Raw genomic sequence first — 19,237 nt, 5'->3', positions numbered from 1 at the left:
GGGCTGGGAACCAGAGCAGCAGGTCAGCAAGTGGAGGGATTGAGGGGGAAGACAAATGATAGGACCTGTAAATCAGAAAGAAAGGACAGGCAGAGACAGGTAAATGAACACAATGGTACTAATGGGCTGAAGTGTGTTTACTTCAACACAAGGAGTTTTATAGGTAAGGCAGATGAGTTTAGAGTCTCAATTAGTACATGGGACTATGATGTTGTGATCATTATAGAAACTTGGCTGAGACAGGACTGGCTGCTCAACATTCCAAGGTTTCATTGTTTGAGACGGGATAGAGAGGAAGGTAAAAGAGGTGGAGAAGATGCATTATGAATCAGGGAGAATGTTACATCTGCACTCACAGAGGACATACTGGAGGGCTCATCCACTGAGGCAATAATGGGTAGATCTCAAAAATAAGATGGGTGCAATCACTCTGATAGGATTGTACTGTAGGGCCCCCAACAGCCACTGAGACATCGAGGAACAAATTTGTGCACAGATTACGGAAAGGCGCATTAAAAACTGAGTTATCATAGATGGTGACTTCAACTTCCCCAATATTGACTGAGACTTCCTTAGAGCATGAGGCTTAAGCAGGGCAGAATTTATTAAATGCATTCAAGAGGGTTTCTTGAAACAGTATGTGGATGGTTCAACTAGAAGAGGGGCCATACTGGACCTTATACTGGCTAATGAGCATGGCCAGGTGACTGACCTTTCAGTGGGACAGCATTTTGGAAACAGAGATCACAACTTCTTATTTTTTAAGATAGCTATGAAAAGGGTAAGTCAGGATCTTGTGGCAAGGTACTAAATTGGGGAAGGGCAAATTACATCAGTGTTAGGCAGGAACTAAGAAGTGTTCATTGGTAAGAGCTGTTATTAGGCAAGCCCACGTTTGACATGAGAGAATTGGTTAAAGACCTGCTGATGAGAGTACAGGACCAGCATGTTCCAATGAGGAGAAACGACAGGGACAGCAAGGAAAGGGACCCTTGGATAATGAAGAAGGTCATGAATTTAGTTAAAAAGCAAAAAGAATTATATATAAGGTTGAGGAAGCTAAAATCAGATAGGGCCCGTGAGGAATATAAAAAAAGCAGAAGAGAACTCAAGCAGGAATTAGGAGATTAAGAAAGGGCCATGAAAAGACCTTGGCAAGTAGGGTTAAAGAGAATCCCAAGACATTTTATACATATGTTAAAAACCAAAGGATAACTAGGAAGAAGGGTAGGATTATGCAAGGATAAAGAAGGGAACTTGTGCTTGGAGGCAGAGGATGTGAGTGAGATCCTAAATGAGTACTTTACGTCAGTATTCATCCAGAAGAAGGATGTGGAGGATAGTGAGGTTTGTATGGAGCAAATTCTGGGCATTTTAAGATCAAGAAAGAAGAGGTGTTGGTCTCTTGAAGAACATTAAGATGGATAAGTCCCTGGCGCCTAATGGTTTCTACTCCAGGTTATTGAGAGAGGCAAGAGAGGAGATTGCTGGGGCTTTGACCAATATCTTTGCATCCTCATTAGCCAGTGGAGAGGTCCCAGAGGACTGGCGAGTAGCTAATGTTGTTCCTCTATTCAAGAAGGGAAATAGAGATAATCCAGGAAACTGTAGATCAGTTAGTCTAAAACCAGCTCCTCCACATCATAGAACAAGCAGGTGTTCCAATACCACATAGTATGTGATATTGATGTGTCAGAGTCAAAGTACCCTTTATAAAGGATGATGATTCAAGCACCATATTCTGAGAATGAAAATTATTGTCCTACCTCAAAGCAAGTGGAGAGGTAGCGGAGAGATTCAATTGGGCAGGACAGTATCTGGTGCTGAGCCTGCTGCCTCCCACCTTTCCACTTCTGGTTTAATTAGGTTTGGTATGGAAAGTCATGTGGCAGCCATCCTACTCTGCTGCCAAATCATTTTGCATGAGATGTGGCTGTTATTGGATGGGCCAGCATGTATTACCCATCCTTAATTATAAGAATGGTAAATTTTAGGATAATTTTAGCTTGCTTAAAACTGATACAACTGATATGTTAAACAAAATGGTGTTGCAGCAGGGTGTGGTTAGCTTGGACATGGCCAAGTGTAAACAAAGAAAAGAAAGAAACAAAGACGAGTGCACACGACTAAAGGCTTGTCCCAACATGTCCTAGCAGTAACTGAACTGGGGCAGTTGCACACGAAACTGCAGGAAATGCCTCTTTTTTAAAACAAGGTATAAAAAGCCTTGGTTTGTGTAAGCACACAGGAGAGCACTTGCAGGACTGTCTTGTGTATAAGCTCACACTGGGGATTGCTGGGCTCCCCCACCATGTGGTGAGAAGCAATCAATAAAGGATCTTTAATACTTTAATTTTTTTCTTGTTCTCTCATTTTTAGTAGGAAAGCAAGCGAGCTTTAACATTTTGGGGGCTCGTCCGGGTTCCCGTGCGGAAACTGCTCCTCGAAGAAGTGACTGTGGTGAACCCAGGACTCAGCAGGAGTAAAGAGTGCACAACCAAGTCCCTTGTGTTCGGGCTCCAGTAAGTTACTCCTGGGAACACTGTGGCCCCTCGCTCAAGGTTGACCTCGTTCCCCACCGGGATCCACGAGAGAACGGGGTGAAGGAAGGACTGGACTTATGGTAGGAAAAAGTTTTGGTGTTAATTTACAGGAACATGGTGGCACCTTAGGAATTTGTCGTGGGCGGATGATTTGTTCAGAAAATCGGGTCAGAGACAAAGATTTCTTGATGGTTGGTTGTGGACGGATGACTAACCTAGCCAAAGATATAAGTCTTGATATAGGATGACATAAGGAGGTCAAAAGAATTAGGAAAAACTAAAAACTAACCTGGTTGGAGGACATTTGCTGAAACAGGCTCTGATTGACACTTGAGGCTATGTAAATTCTTTATTGGGATTTAGGAGTAAATTCATCTTACATTTTAAAAGATGGGACAATGACTAGACAAGAGTGACAGGGATTCCCCAGTACAATACATGCATGAACAGAATTTGGAAAAGGGAAAAGGGAAAAGACGATGGAGTATTGAGAGCACAGTTGACTAAATATCTGGGCACTGACAAATGGCCAGAAGGGGGTACCTGGAATGTAGCTGCAATCAAATAGGCTGAAAGGAAAATATGGGATAAAAAGGCGAGTGATAAATAGAAGGGATTGATTAGGGAATGAAAACAGGAGGTCAAGAGAAGGCAGGATGAAATGAAAATTAAGAGTTGGCAAGATCATGCATGTAAAAGAGGGATTGGGTTATGTACGTCGACAGGGGAGTTAAAGAAATGAGAAGTTTTGAAAGTCGAGTGTGATTGGCATAGCTGTACATCTCTATGACTCTATGACTCTAAAAAAAGGAATTAAAACCAGATCCAAAACCTGAGAGCACTCTCCAATTGGCTGTAACTCAAAAGGATAAGGGTAAAGGCTTAAAATGTCCAGACAACTTGTCGGGTAAGGGGTGAATGGTAAAATTATGTAACACAACCTGGTGCCACCCGAAAATGAATAAAGAAATTGGTGAAATTGTAGTGTCTTGCCGCATATGTGCCTAGCACAACCCAGGAAAATCGGTGCCAGGTCCAGGAGGGAAAATGCCACTTCCACAAAGGCCTTTTCAATGTATTCAGCTTGATTTCATGGAACTACCACGTGTGCACTGTTACAAATATTGTTTGGTTATTATTGATGTTTTTAGCTGGTGGATTGAAGTACAGCCCACCACAGACGAGCCTGCAGAAACCACCATTATGATCCTGCTACGGGACGTCATTCCGAGATTCAGTCTTCCTGAAATCATCAGTTCTGATAATGGCCCCCATTTTGTGGCAAAGATAAATAAGGAACTATGTGAGCATTTTAATGTCAGATAGTAGTTCCACTGTGTACAGCACCCACAGGCAGCAGGTGTAGTGGAAAGGGCTAACGGGGTCCTAAAAGAAAAGTTGGCAAAACTGGCTGACGAGACTGGTCTAACCTGGTTAAAGGTCTTACCCCTAGCCCTTTTTGAAATTCGGGCTATCCCGCACTCTCCAACTAAACTGACTCCAGCAGAATTGATGTACGGCAGGCCTCTAAGGACTCTCTGGGAAGCCAGACGGAATCCAAAGATCACTTTTAATCTACATGCAATGAATGAGGAACTAACAACATGTGCTCAAGCTCTAACAAAATCTCTTTTAGCTCTACATTCCCAGGTTCAGGAGGCCCAGAAGGGTAATGATGGATTGGAGCAAGTGCCTGCTCTCCCAAAAGGAGACCTGGTCCCAATAAGGAACTAGAGACAGAAGAAGTCAGAGCCACGGTGGAAAGGACCATTCCAAGTTTTGCTCACTTCTCCCACTGCTGTGAAGGTTGAAGGGCTGTCCAACTGAATTCACCTATCAGATTTCAAGAGAACCATGGGTACGGTTCCACTACCACAGACGACTAGGAGAGTTATGACCACCAAGGACTGATTTTAATCATGCTTGTCATGCTCCTTGTATTTTTTCTAAGATTTTCTATTGTGGATCTGTGGGATAATTTATTCTGGCACACCCATCTTAAAATTCATAGGACGGGAAAGCCACTATGTTATCCCCTACCACTTTCAACCACCTCAATGTTAGTTGCTACCCCTCTTTGGTCAGTAACCAGGGGCCAGCTCCGCATCCTCCTTAAAGTTTCCAACAGTACCAGAGACAAGTGTCAGGAGGATGCGTGGAAGACCACCCTGGTAGGGAAAACTCCATGTTGGAGTCTGACATCTTCAGAGATACCTGGGAAAGTGGATAACCTAACTTGTCATAGGGGAAATGAGGTCTGTAGGGAGTTAGTGCATACGCCAAGATCCTGAGTGAAGTGGAGAAACCTACAAACAGATGTCCCAATCCCACTTGTCAATGTCACTATGACAATGGCACTAGTTACCCGATGTGCCATGATGGAAAGGGATGAATGTGTGAAATGGTAATTGTATCCCACAACATCTCTTGTGTGCTGAAGCACTGCCTCCAACACTGTTGTGACTTAAATAGTGAACAATATCATTGTTCCTGTACCAAGTCCCAGTGTGTAGACCTCACTCGAGGCACTCAGATAGTGATGGCGATGGAAATGGGACTCATGTCCAGGTCGGGAACTAGTCTTTCTTCGTCAAAAATCATGATCCCAATGAGCAATGGTCACCTACAGATGCTTGGTTCAAGGTGGGTTATTCTGGGCGAAATTGCCTCGAAATTCCACTTATTACCAATTGACCGGTAGATATATGTTCATTTTCAATGGTATCTATGCTACCACTGTTAGGAAGCACCCCACCCAATTTGCCACTGGTTCTGTCAGACCAGTAACCATTCCCTGTCCTTATAATATCAAAATCCCTCATAGACCCTCATCCCGATCTGTCTCCGAGGAATTCTGTGAGCAGTGGACGGATCCTAAGACCCTTGGATCCTCCATGGGGTATGGTTTCCTAGATACCCTCAGTCTTGGCGGGTCAGGAGGATTGTTGGCTGCCAAGAACTGAAACTTTCTAATCTGTGGCGTCACCATCCGAGGAAATGCCACCGCCAAGGCCCTCAATAGTATGAATAAGGAACTCAGGGAATTGCGACTCTTTGCCTTACAGAACCGTTATGCCCTACATTACTTGTTGGCTAAGGAGGGTGGCGTATGTAAGGTAATCAGTGCATTACTAATATCACTGACTCCTATTACAATGTAACCTGCGAGATAGAAACCATAAAAACCTACATTGAAGGAATGCAGGAGGACCTCTCTGTGGGATGGTGGCCTTTTAATTTACTGGGCAATTTCTGGGGCATGATCAGTCATTATGCCTCTATTATTCTGTTGTTTGTAGGGGTTATACTTCTGCTTAAATGTTTGCGTGGTATTATTTCCAGCTGATGACCTTTTTGAAATGTGATAATGGAATAATCAAAGGGGGAATGTAAGAATGGTAAATTTTAGGCAACATTTTAGCTTGCTTGAAACTGATATAACTGGTATGTTAAACAAAATAGTGTCGGGGCAGAGTGTAGTTAGCTTGGACATGGCCAAGCGTAAACAAAGAAAATAAAGAAACTACTGTGAACAGCAAGATAATGAGTGCACATGACCAAAGGTTTGTCCCGATGTGTCCTAGCAGTAACTGAATTGGGGGCAATTGCACATGAAACTGCAGGAAATTCCTCTTCTTTAAAAAAAGGTATAAAAAGCATATGGGAGAGCGCTTGCAACGCTATCTAGTGTGTAAGCACACACTCAGGATTACTGGGCTCCCCAGCCACGTGGTGAGAAGCAATCAATAAAGGATCTTTAATACTTTAATTTTTTCTTGTTCTCTCATTTTTAGTAGGAAAACCAAGGAGCTTTAACATAATTATCCTGGACAAGGTAGTGATGAACTGCCTTCTTGAACCACTGATGTCCTTGGACATGGTGCTGTTGGGGAAGCAGTTCCAGGACTTTGACATAGCAATAGTGAATGAATGGTGATACAATTCCAAGCCGGGACTGTCCGGGGCTTGGAGGGAAGGTGGGGGTGATGTTTCCAAGTATCTGCTGCTCTTGTCCTTCTTGGCGGTAGAAGTCACAAATTTGGAAGACACTGTTGAAGGGGATTTGATGAATTGTGACAGTGCATTTTGAAGATGGTACACAATGTTATGACTTTGAGATCAGTAATGAGGGAGTGAATATTGAAGATGATGGATGGGATGTGAATCAAGTGGGCTGCTTTGTCTTGTCTTAAATGGCAGCAAGATCCTTGAGTGTTGCTGCTGCTACACTCATCGAGGCGTCCATCACATTCCTTTCATGCCTTGTAAATGGTGGACAGGTATTTGGAAATAGAAGGTGAATTAATTGCCACAGAATTTCTAGTCTCTGACCTGCTTTTGCAGGCACAACATTTATATGGCTGATCAATTCTGGTTCTGGTCAATAGTGATATCCAGAATTTTGACAGTTGGGGATGCAGAGACAGTAATGCCATTGCAGAGTCTAGATTAGAATGGTGTTGTGGTTCTGTCCGCCGAGCTGGGAATTTGTGTTGCAGACATTTCGTCCCCTGTCTAGGTGACATCCTCAGTGCTTGGGAGCCTCCTGTGAATCGCTTCTGTGATCTTTCCTCCGGCATTTGTAGTGGTTTGAATCTGCCGCTTCCGGTTGTCAGTTCCAGCTGTCCGTTTCAGTGGCCGGTATATTGGGTCCAGATCGATGTGCTTATTGATTGAATCTGTGGATGAGTGCCATGCCTCTAGGAATTCCCTGGCTGTTCTCTGTTTGGTTTGTCCTATAATAGTAGTGTTGGGGACAGTGCTGAGCTGGAAGTTTGGAACTGGGGTGAGGTGGGGGAAGTGGAAATGAGGAAACTGTTGAAGTTCCAAACTTCCAGCTCAGCACTGTCCCTATGATTTGTCCTACCTGTCTAGCTTCTTTTCCACCTATCTACTCCACCCCCCCTTCCCCCTACCTATCACCTTCATCCCCTCCCTCACTCACCTATTGTACTCTATGCTACGTTCTCCCCACCCCCACCCTCCTCTCATTTATCTCTCCACCCTTCAGGCTCTCTGCCTGTATTCCTGATGAAGGGCTTTTGCCCGAAACGTCGATTTTACTGCTCCTCGGATGCTGCCTGAACTGCTGTGCTTTTCCAGCACCATTCTAATCTAGACTCTGGTTTCTAGCATCTGCAGTCATTGTTTTTACCTAGTAATGCCATTGCATTCCCAGTATAATGGTCAGCTTCTCTTCTGTTAGTGATTGTCATTGTTTGGCACTTGTGTGGTGTAAATGTTACTTTCCGGACCAACATGGATGTTGTCCAGGGCATGCTGCATGTAGTATCTGAGGCATCAGCCTAATGAAACCCATAATGCCCAGAGGGGTAAGGCGTGCACTGTTCTTCGGCACTCAGTAGCTGATCAATAAACCTGTCATCTGGAATACACTGTGACTACATGCATGCCCTTGCCTCAGACCCTCCTCCCTATCACTCTCCTATCAATTCTATTCCACCCTCACTCACATTTGGCCAAGATCCTTCACAGATTCTGATAGCCGCATTGCAAGCAACTTCCAGCTGTGTCTCTGTGATGTGGACATCAGTGTAGACCCAATGGCCAATCAGCACCGTCAGCTTTTGGGATTTCCATATTAAGGATCAGAGATTTCAGGGAATGGTTGCTGTGGTCACTAAAGTGATTCTTAATATCCTTCACCAAAGGAAGCAATGTAGAGCTCTCGCTGGCTGTCCATCTGGCAGGCACAATTCCAGACACCTTGATTAAATATCACCCTGAATAATTTACAGTTGCGCCTCGACTTACGAACTTAATCCGTTCCGGGACCCAGTTCGCGAACTGAATCAATTTCTCCCATTGTTCGGATAGCGTAAGAATGCTCGGACGGCTGTTCACAGCATACGCGCCAAAGACGAACTGAATGAGATCACGCGGGGCCCGAGAGCGTTTGCATTCAACAAGCACGTAACAAAGCAGAACAATGAAACCACATGGTTGCACACGGGCTTTTTGCGTTTGTCCCTTCATTCGTACTTTGAATTTCGTACGTATGTCGAAGCAAAATTTTACGTACAATCCTGTTCGTAAACTGATTTGTTCGTGAAAGGGGTCGTTCGTATGTCGAGGCGCTACTGTACTTCCTTTTTGCCTATTATACAGAAAACATTTTTAATTTTATCTCAAAGAATTTGATGAAGTTCAGATGCTTCCACTGATGTAAACTGCACTATCTCAAAGTACCAAGGAAAAGCCAATAGTCAATTCTTCATTGATTTAATGGAGCCAATTCATCTAAGCTACTTCAAATCCAAAAATCTGATTTCCATCCAGACCAAACTATAACTTGCTTTTTGGACAAAGCTGGACAAGAAAGCTGGAGCTTAAAAAATCTCAGAACAAAGCACAGAAGCTAGACCACAAAAGCATGTGTGGTGTAAAATGGACAGAGGCAATGTGGAGAGAAAATTAACTGAGTGATGTAAAACAGAAAGTAACGGTCAATGCTTATTTTCAGGCTCGCGGAGGGCATGTAGTGGACTTCCCCAGCAGTTGCACTAAGACAATTGTTCTTTCTGTATGTTAACAATCTGGATCTTGGCGTGCATGGGGACAATTTCCAAGTTTGCAGATGACACTGAGCTTGGAAGAATTGTAAACTGAGAGGAGAACTGTGTGGAACTCTAAAATGATATTGCCAAGTTGGTGCAGTGGGCAGATCGGTGGCAGATGAGCTGCAATACAGAAAAGTGTGAGGTAATGCACAATCTAAATTAGACCAACCTAAGACAACCTAAAGAAAGACAACCTAAATTAGAGCCACAATTCGAAAGGGGGTACAGGAGCAAAGGGACCTGTGTGAATATATGCAGAGATCATTGAAAGTGGTGGGGGAGACAGCAGTAAATAAAACATACCGTGTTGTCACCTTTATTAATCGGGGTATGGAGTACAAGAACAAGGAGGTGATATCGACCTTGCATAAGACACTTATTAGACCTCAGCAGGGGTATTGTGTACAGTTGTGGGTGCCAGATTACAGGAAAGATACAAATGCAGAGGAAAGAGTAAAGAAGCAATTTATTAGAATGAATCCAAGTATGAGAAACTTCAGCTATGAGGATCAACTGAAAAGGGTGGCACTGTTCTTCCTGAAGAGAAGGCAGCTGAAAGATGATCTGATTGAGGTTTTCAAAATCATGTGTGGTTTGAGCAGAGTAGATGATGGGAAGCTATTTCTGCTTGTGAAAGAAACTAGAACAAGATGGCAAAGACTTGCAGTGATGTTCAAACAAAGCAAGGGTGGTGAGAGGAAAAACCTTTCTCACAAGTGCGTTATAAGGGTACGGAATGCACTGTCTGGAAATGTGGTGCATTTGAGGCTTCAAGAGGCACTGTTTTTTGGATAGCAATGCTGTATAGGGATATGGGAAAAACTCAGAAGATTGGAAGTAAATAATAGAGCAGGTGTAAGCAAGATGAGCTGAATGGTCTCCTTCTGGGAATGAAATAATTCTGTGTAAAGCAGTTATTGTATATATAGAAGCATGCCTGATTATGATGTTTTAATAAGGTTTAAGCACTTACGATGCAGTAATGTTGCATTCAAGTATTTTATAAAGATAGTGCCGTACATGGCACAGAAGGGGTTCCTGCAGATCATTAATTACAGGTCTACGAAGCAGAGATGGTTTACTAAAGTTTATACTGCCTATTTGATGTAACAGCACTATACATTTCAAAACTAACAAAATATTAGAGTGCCAACCTAGTTACTGAATATGGACACAAAGGATTAAAATCAGTACTGGGTGCAAATTATAGTTGAGCCATACGAACGCATTAATTCAGAGCAGATTTGATTGTAAACTCAACTCCACACTCCTTCCTAGCCCTGATAACCATGGACTCCATTCTGTGATGGGAGGAAGAGGATCCAGTGGTTGTCATGGTTTATGTAGTTGCCAACAACTTAGGTAGAATGAGGCTGATGAGTTAGGTGCTAAACTAGAAAGCTGAACTTCAAAAGTTATAACCTCTGGATTATTACATGAGCTGTGTGTAAACTGGCTTTTCATACATAAAACTATCAGGTTGAATATGTAGCTCAAAGACAGGTATAAGAAAAGTGGGTTCCAGTTCATTGGCCACTGGCACCAGTATTAGGGAAAACAGTGGCCATCCCTGAATAAGACTGGGTTACCATTCTTGCCCTTACAGCAACTTGGGTCTACCTACAGCACATGGACCGCAGGATGAGAAGTAATATTTTCCCTCAGAAAGTTGTACAACTTTGGAATTCTCTGCCTTAGAAGGTATTGAAGGTGATGTAATCAAATATTTTTAAGATAGAGATGATTGGATTTTTGACAAGCAAGAGAATCAATGATTATCAGGGGTAGATGAGATTATGGAATTAGAAATACAAACAGATCAGCCATGAACTTACTGAATGGCAAAGCAGGCTCAAGCAGTCAAATAACCTACTTCTGCTCCTACTTTATACGTTGGTATGTCTGTATGTCCATTTGGCATGGAGGGTGTTCTTATCTGGGTGTGTCCTACACACACTGCACTAGATTACTCTTGTTTTTTGTCCAGACACACTCTGGTGCCCACCATGCCAAGAGCTAGGGTCCATACTGGGATGGAGAGTGATGTACGAAACAGTAGCATTTAACATAACATTGAACAAGTAACACTTTACTGATAGCAAAACATATTATACTTCACTGAACTGGATTAAATTATATGTTATATTTACAAATGCAGGCTTTTGAAGAGCCTGCCCCCTTTACTATATAAAGAGATAGCTCTTCTGCATTTGGCTGCACTTCAGCCAATGTGACTGATCCGTTTGTTTCAGGGTGGTGCAATTTAGATGACAATCTTCTGGGGCTGTAAGTTCGCTAGGCCAAACTAGCCAGCAAGAGATCTAGAATTTGTCATACTTTCAAGGAAGATCAATCTGGCTGCCTGCTTCTCTCACATGATTTATTTTTGGTCCCAGTGATCCTGGAGAGAAACAATCTACTACATACATTCCATGTCTTGCACGATTAGTTGGAACCACAATATGTCTGTTGTATAATTATTACAAGAAATCTCAATTTAGTACTATTTTACTTTTGTTTCGGATTGTTTGGATCTCATGTTAGGATCCTACTTTATCCTTAAAACACATTGAGGAGGCATTTGGATGCTATTTTCTGCCTGGTGAAACTGGGGTAATCCAGTGCCAACCAAATGGACAATTAAAATAGGCATTATCACTTTAGCTCAGTGTTTATCATGCAGTGCTATCAAAACCCAAGAGTTTCCTGAATATTCCTAAACAATTCTGTGCAATTTTCAGATGACTTGAAAATTGAACTAATGTCCTCAATTTACATTTAATGAAAAATAATAATGTGTCCACTAAATAATGTTTTGCTTCATTTTCCATTTAACAACACAGAGCAGAAGAGATAGTTGGGGTTTCAAAGAACTGCAAAACGTTTTCTCGGGTTCCTTATCCAAACAAGGCTGAAATCCACGGCTCCAACTTGACTATGCACAACCTGAAATAGGTAAAGGCCTGCTAAGAAAAACAAGTGACATGGAAAGGATGATTTTAAAATATTATCAAAGAACAATTGAGGAGTACTGAAATGTCAGTAAGAGGGTGAACTATACAATCACGGCAGCACAGGTTTATTCACAATTGGTGCAGAGTTAGCTGATCTCAGTGAAGGCGTGCAATGGGGCTATGATTAGTTTCAGTTACCCTTGATTAGGAGAGGTAATCAGCCATGGTTCCCAGACTATCCTGAAACCCTTCCAGAACTGCGTGCACAAGGTTGTCATATGAATTTTCCTCAATACATGTTGAATGAAATCTGAACATTTAGCAGTATGCAGTCCTATACTTGAAAACAATCGAGCAATTAAATATGGATGAAGAAAAGTACAAGATCAAGTGTTGTTGTGATGGCTGCCATCTATAGCCAAAGAAATCTGCAGTGTCTTGCCTCCTGCTCCTGTCTCTCCCTCTCCCTCTCTCTCCCACAACACATGCTCCAACCCTGAAAATCCCACATCTCCTTCATTCACCTTTGTTCTTAGATCTCTCAATTACTCTGATCACTTGACATTGTGTCTGCAATACCATCAGTTTCCAATGAGGTTCCAGTGAGGTCGTGGCAACAGTAGCTACCAAACTCTGGTCTCAGTGGGTGAAATCTCCCCCTCATATTTCAATGGTGGGGAAGGCCTAACAAGTGGCCGTTTAAACGCCTAAAGGATACTTGATACAATTGAGGCCTCCCCCATGGAATGGAGGAGCAGTTCTCTACTGCTTCTCCAACTAGTGGGCAACTCTCTATCAGCCTGACAAAATCCCAAAGCTTTTAACACTACATTCTTCTCTTAGTTCTCTCCTGCAAATACTCTCAACCTAGCAAAAATAGGACCACATTATAAACAACATTTCCAAGTCTGATTGCAATAATTATACACATAATACATGCCAACTGTTGAACTTGTTTGTTGTAATGCACAGATCCAGCATGCAATACTGTGCTACAACTCCCTGTCCAGCCTTGGGAGGTATTTTATACAAATGTCTTCAAGTTTGTTTCTGTGCATTTTGTAACTTTCAATGTAGCTTTGATGTCAGAGTTTAAATACTATAATACAATGTCTTTTGCATTACTGTAACTGTCATTTATGGTTATACAGAGTAATGAATCCTGTAAAAAGATTTTAAATTATGCAGTCTTTCATCGATTTAATAGGTTTTGGGGGTAACAACATTTCATCAAATATATAAAATGGGCAGTAGCAGTTTGGCCATTTGTTATATCAAAATGTAATATTGCAAACTTGTTATCTTTGACAGGTGAGTTAGATCATGGACATCTATCAAGTAAATTGAGAGGAAATCTTACTCACTGTGAAATGAAGTGGTTGAATCCTGCGCACCATTTTTCTGGATGTAGTAAAGTAGGTGGAGGGTTTCTGAAAGGCAGAAACAAAATGAGAAGACAAATAATAAAAAAATTGTTTAGGATTAGATCTATTCCTTTATCCATAATTAACTGCTCAATTGTTTTCAAGTATAGAACTGCATACTGCTAAACGTCCAATTTTCATTCAACAAATAATGATGCAAGTCCATGTGAAATGAAAAAGCACTGAAAATCACAATGCCTAACAATTCTACATTTTTAAAGCTGCTGTAATGGTAAAATGTATTAAACAAAAATGTTCAATGTATTTTGTAACATATTAGCAAACTCCAAATTTTAGTACCATGGTTATCGTAAAATAAAAATTGCTGAAGAAAATCAGCAAGTCTGGCAGCATCTGTGGAGTGAAAGCAGAGTTAACATTTTGGGCCCAGTACCCTTCAAACCTGCTCAGTTTCAACATTTTGTAATTTTGCTTCAGACTTCAAGCATCTGGAGTTCTTTGTTTTAATACCTCAGTTATCATGTCAGAAATGTAAAACTAATGATCAATGAGTCTGATAAAATATTCAAATAAACCTCAATGCCACTTGACATTGCCAAAAGACATTATGGAAAATCACCATCATTATTACAGTAATATTTTAAACAGAATGCACAACTTTTAGCATCACATTTTCAAAAAGGCATTGATACATAGTATAACTCAAGCTAGAGTGCACTCAATAATTAAAGCTAGTTCAAAGTTGAATGTTAAGACGACTCAGATTGAATTGATTTTCATTGCAGTTAAAAGAAAAGGTGAGCGTGGCTAATATACTAACAGTGTATGAAGAATGAATCACATAGATGTAATCAGGAATTTTAAATTATGATTAAATGGTGAAGAAATGCAAAATGTACTCTTAAATGAAGCAGGGGAAATATTTGCCATTATTATGTGAAATAAGCTGCTATCAAAATAAGTAAATGTTTAATTCCCTTAATACCAATCTAGATTAATACCTTGTGAAAAATGGAACAGGCAATTATCATGATAAGTGACTAATAAAACACTCAGGGTCATGATGGATTTTATGCTTCTAGGCCCATGGAAACATCAGCTGTGGAAAAAAAGTGTTAAGGGTCAAATAACATAAATCATAGCTTGAAAGTAACATCCTTCAGCTCCAATAAATTACCTTAAGGGATCAGACAGAAATTTCACAGACTGTCATTTACCTGGGGTTCTTTACCTTCCTTAAAATATTACAGTGTACATTTTCTAGTTCTAGCATCTGATGTATTGGGTTGGATTGCTTGAGGACACCAGTAAATGAGCCTACTCAATTTTCTGTTCAATAATTTCAACTGAAGGAAATTTGGGTGGACTCCTTTATGGATGAGTAATCGTTCTAAAACGTGTTGTGAGCAAACAGTCTAATACAACCAAGCATAGGAAGAAGTAAATGTTAGAAAGAACAAACTGTTGTTATGTATTGTACAAGATTTTCTGGAATGAATGTGCATAATGCGGTCAATGATCAGATCTGATTTCAGACTTTTGTTCTTCATCTGTCAACAATGACTATCGGTGAATTATCCAATCCTAAGTACATTTCTTTCATTGGATATCATCTTAAAAGAGAAAGCTAAAAAATTGTGACTAGCAAAGCAGTTCAAATAATGTGTCAGTTGTATAAGTCTTTATTTTCAGAGAATCAGCTCCTATTTGGTGGGATTCCTCCTCATCAAGCTGATATTGCTTAAATTACCAGACTCTGAAATTTCTGGTGGGGTCACCAGTTCCAATTTCACTGGAAATAAAGGTGCCTCCATTTATATTGCCAACAATACTGGAATTTCCAAGCCATGACATTCAGCAAGTAAATGTAAGACTAAATATTTAGTTCAATTAATAGTTTGCATTAGTAACTAAATATAAATTTTACATAAAAGGGCATCAAGTAAAGTCACATTGTCCCAGAAGACTGCTCCTTTATTAAAACAAGACAACTAGTGGTGGTTTAACCTGAGTGTCATCATACCTCAGGCAAGGATGGAGGTTGAGAAGATGAGCCTTTCATGTAATCTCAGTGCGATTGAACAGTCCTTGTTAGCATTACTCTGCATCATTAACTAGTCGTTCAACCGACTGAGCTAACTGACCCATATAGATGGCTATATTAATGCAGAAATTCAATATTATAATATCAAAACTATTTTGAATATTTATGTATATGAATATATATATTTAATAAATACTTTTATTCCCATACATCTCAACAATTGTGAAAGGAGAGATGAGGGATACAACAGAACAAGTTAATAAAAACAAAAAAAAAGCATTATAAAATCCCCTGAGATTTTGTGAATTTATACAACTTACATTTAGTAATGTAAAACACCCAAAAGATGCTGTACGAGAGTGATATCAACAAAGACATTGAGCTACAAAAGGGGACATTCAAAGCTGTCCAAAAGTCTGATCAAAGAGATAGATTGAAGGAACATTCATATATGATGACTGCCAAATTGAATTTTGTTTTGCTTGCAGCTAAAATAGCAGGTTTATTTTTACCAGGCTACAATGCATCCACAGTAGTGTTGAAATCTATACAAATCTCTCAACTGTGGAAACATTTATAAATTAAGAAAATGGATGGTAGTCTTTGAATTACAGTCTGTAAGTGAGACAGGCTTATTCTGAATATAAACAATCTAGAGTGTGGAAGTGACAGTACCAATTGTGCATATATTATGAACCGTCACAAAATAAAGTCATCTGAAAAACAGGTTAAGAAAACGTCAGAGTGTATTTGGAAACAGCATAGATTCCTATTCATCTAGAAGATGAATCAGAAATTTAATAAACCACAATAGTAAGAATTACAATAGGAAGAATTACAAAAGATAAAAAAAATCACAATGCACTCCTTGTAACATAATACACTACAGGATCACAGAATAGGCATTTCTTACTTATGAATATTTCTGCAAACATACAAACATTCTTCTACCAAAATTTGACCAGAAAAGATATAGAGACCGGTCAGTGATTTGGTGAAATGGAAATTCTTACTCAGACCCCCAGAAAGTAATTCAGTGGTTATTGAAAAACAGGATACAGGAGGTGCCCTACTAGTGGAGGAAGTTTTAACTTGCCTAATCCATGGACTCTGGGTCTGTCTGAATGGAAGCTTGTGCTTGCAATCAGACTATAACCCACCTTAGAATGGCCTGGCCATACACACAGTTCTGGATCAATGGTGCTGGAAGAGCACAGCAGTTCAGGCAGCATCCGAGGAGCTTCATACACACAGTTACAGACTTACTGAAAGGTGGTGTTAGCGAAGAGATTTTTCACTCAACTCAAAATCAACCCACTTTTAAAGTTAATTTTCACTCAATGTATCAGTGGAAGAAATGTTAAGGACCTGTTTGTATTGGTCCAGAGGCACTGTAGAGGTGAACACCATTAGGTGCACACAGAACAGAAAATTGGATCTCCACAGTTTTAAGAAGCATATATGAGGCTCTAAACACAGAGAATGAATTAACAGCACAGAGGTGGAATGAGTGGACAGTGTCAAGTTCCTAGGAGTGGTCATCCACAACTAGCTTTCTTGGACTCTTCATGTGAACGCACTGGTTACAAAGACCAACAATGTCTCTTCTTCCTCAGGCAGCTGAGGAAATTTGGCATGATGGCGAATACCCTTGCCAACCTTTATAGGTGCACCATTGAGAGCATTCTGTCTGGATGTATCATTACTGGTATGGCAACTGTACCACTCAAGATCAGAGACGGTTACAGAGAGTGGTGAACTCGGCCCGGACAATCACAAATGCCAACCACCCATCTATAGAATCCATCTCCCAGGCCCGCTGTAAAGGAAAGGCCGCCAGCATTCTCAAAGATCCATTCCACCCTGGCAATGCTTTTCTAAAACCTCTACCATGGGGGAGAAGGTACAGAAGGCTGAACAAATGCACCAGCCGATTTCGTAACAGTTTCTACCCTACTGTTGTTAGAATACTGAATGGACTCACAAACTCTTAACATTTGCCTGTACCTCTGTTTTAATTTTTACCGCTGTTTACCTATTATTTACTTATCTATGCTACTTAACTATGTGATCTGCCTGTATTGCTCACAAGACAAGGCTTTTCACTGTACCTCAGTACATGAGACAATAAATTCAATGCAATTCAAGTCTAAACATTGTCTTCAAATTAAGCATGATTAGGGACATACTTGGAGTGAGGCATAATGATATAATTCAGTCCCCATTTTAAAGTCATACATCCAATCATTATATCAATGTAAAATTAGATTTCATCCTATTTATTGTGAAATTAAAATATACCACAAAGTGTAAAGTTGAGAAAGAGTCGCTTGAAAGGTTCGTGTTTATCTAAAATTTAAGGTTGAGAAGTTAGAAGATAGAGATCTATCATGCTGCCAGTAGGGAGGATCCAAGTACAAAATGATATATTTTGTTGGACACTTCCCTATATAAATGTGGACGCTGAAATTGCATTGGAAAATGTTCTCAGGAACTATGTAAAGAAACAAGATTGTTAGTATGTTTTTAAAGAATCTCCTGCAGATTTGCACGACATTTTAAAGAGATCCAGCATTAAAGATTTCATTTTGCTTAGACAAAAATGTTTAATGTAATTAAAAAGAAAAATGCTGCAGATGCTGGAAATCTGAATTCAACATAGAACATTATGGAGATACTTCATCTTTTCCCTTTACAGGCAGTGCTTGTGATCAAAGATGACATACTTCCACTTGGATTTAATGGGTTCTGAAATAGCATATAAATCCAATACAAATCTGCAGAGTCTGCAGTGGGGGCAGATGGTGCTTGAAGATTTTGGTCTTGTGCTGTTTGAGACCTCCTCAACCAGGGCTCAGTCGTCAATCCGAACATCTTTGAACACATCCCACAGCATGTTACATGTCACAAGCTCAGCAACACTCCAGCCTTCAATGAAGTCCACCAGCCTAAGAACAACAAGGCTGCTTGAGCAGATGGTATCCCTGCTGAGACACTGAAGTGCAGAGACAAAGAGTTCCTAGTGCAGTGACATGCCCTTGTCTGCTTTCTCTGGAAGGAGGAGAGCATCCCAGGAAAGCTCCAAGATACCACAATCGCATTTTCAAAAAAAACAACTGTGGTAATTACAGAGGAATGTCCCTGCTGTCAACCATTGAAGAAGTCATCTCTAAGATCCTCCTCAACCATGGCTGAGGAACTCTGCCTGGAGTCGCAGTGTGACTTTTGGCCGTGAAGGGGCACAACAGACATGATTTTCACTTCGACCACAAAAAGGCCTTTGACAATATCAATCTGAAAGCATTATGGAGTGTCATTCTCTGCTCTGTTTGTACTATGAAGTCTGTCACCATCCTTCACCTGTTCCACAACGACAAGGAAGTCATGGTAATGACAAATGGCTCCAATTCCGACCCATTCCCCAATTTGGACCAGTGTCAAACAGGGTTGTGTCATCGCCCCAACACTGTTCTCGATCTACCTTCTGCAATGCTTCACCATACCACCATCAAGCTCCCTGCTGGAGAGGAGCAAACTTGCAGAACCAGCAGGAAATTATTCAACCTCTGCCACCTTCAAACCAAACCAAAGTCACCTGAATCAGTGTCATCAAACTGCAATCTCAGAGGATGTACTCCAGACCATTGTCAGCACCTATACAGAGGCATACGAAAGCATGGGTCTCACGCTGAACATTCGCAAGACAAAGGCCATCCACCAATCTGGCCTG

The 19,237-nt window shown here is 40.8% G+C and overlaps 1 protein-coding gene across 8 annotated transcripts in view; it reads right to left on the bottom strand.

The window, feature by feature from the left end:
• myo3b (myosin IIIB) overlaps positions 1 to 19,237 on the bottom strand; it is a 581,719-nt gene that overhangs the window by 401,999 nt on the left and 160,483 nt on the right. For all 8 annotated transcript variants that reach the window (XM_087989045.1, XM_043693701.2, XM_043693699.2 and 5 more), the window contains one exon: positions 13,443 to 13,508. In XM_087989045.1, coding sequence (XP_087845171.1) covers positions 13,443 to 13,508 — 66 coding nt within the window. The remainder of the gene's footprint in view (positions 1 to 13,442; positions 13,509 to 19,237) is intronic.

This window comes from Chiloscyllium plagiosum, unplaced genomic scaffold (genome assembly GCF_037043375.1).
Source record: "Chiloscyllium plagiosum isolate Xiang-an unplaced genomic scaffold, Cpla_swu_hap1 HiC_scaffold_7, whole genome shotgun sequence".
In the NCBI taxonomy this organism is placed as follows: domain Eukaryota; kingdom Metazoa; phylum Chordata; class Chondrichthyes; order Orectolobiformes; family Hemiscylliidae; genus Chiloscyllium; species Chiloscyllium plagiosum.
Note: the sequence above shows the minus strand (reverse complement) of the source record. Positions and strands in the feature narration are given on the sequence as shown.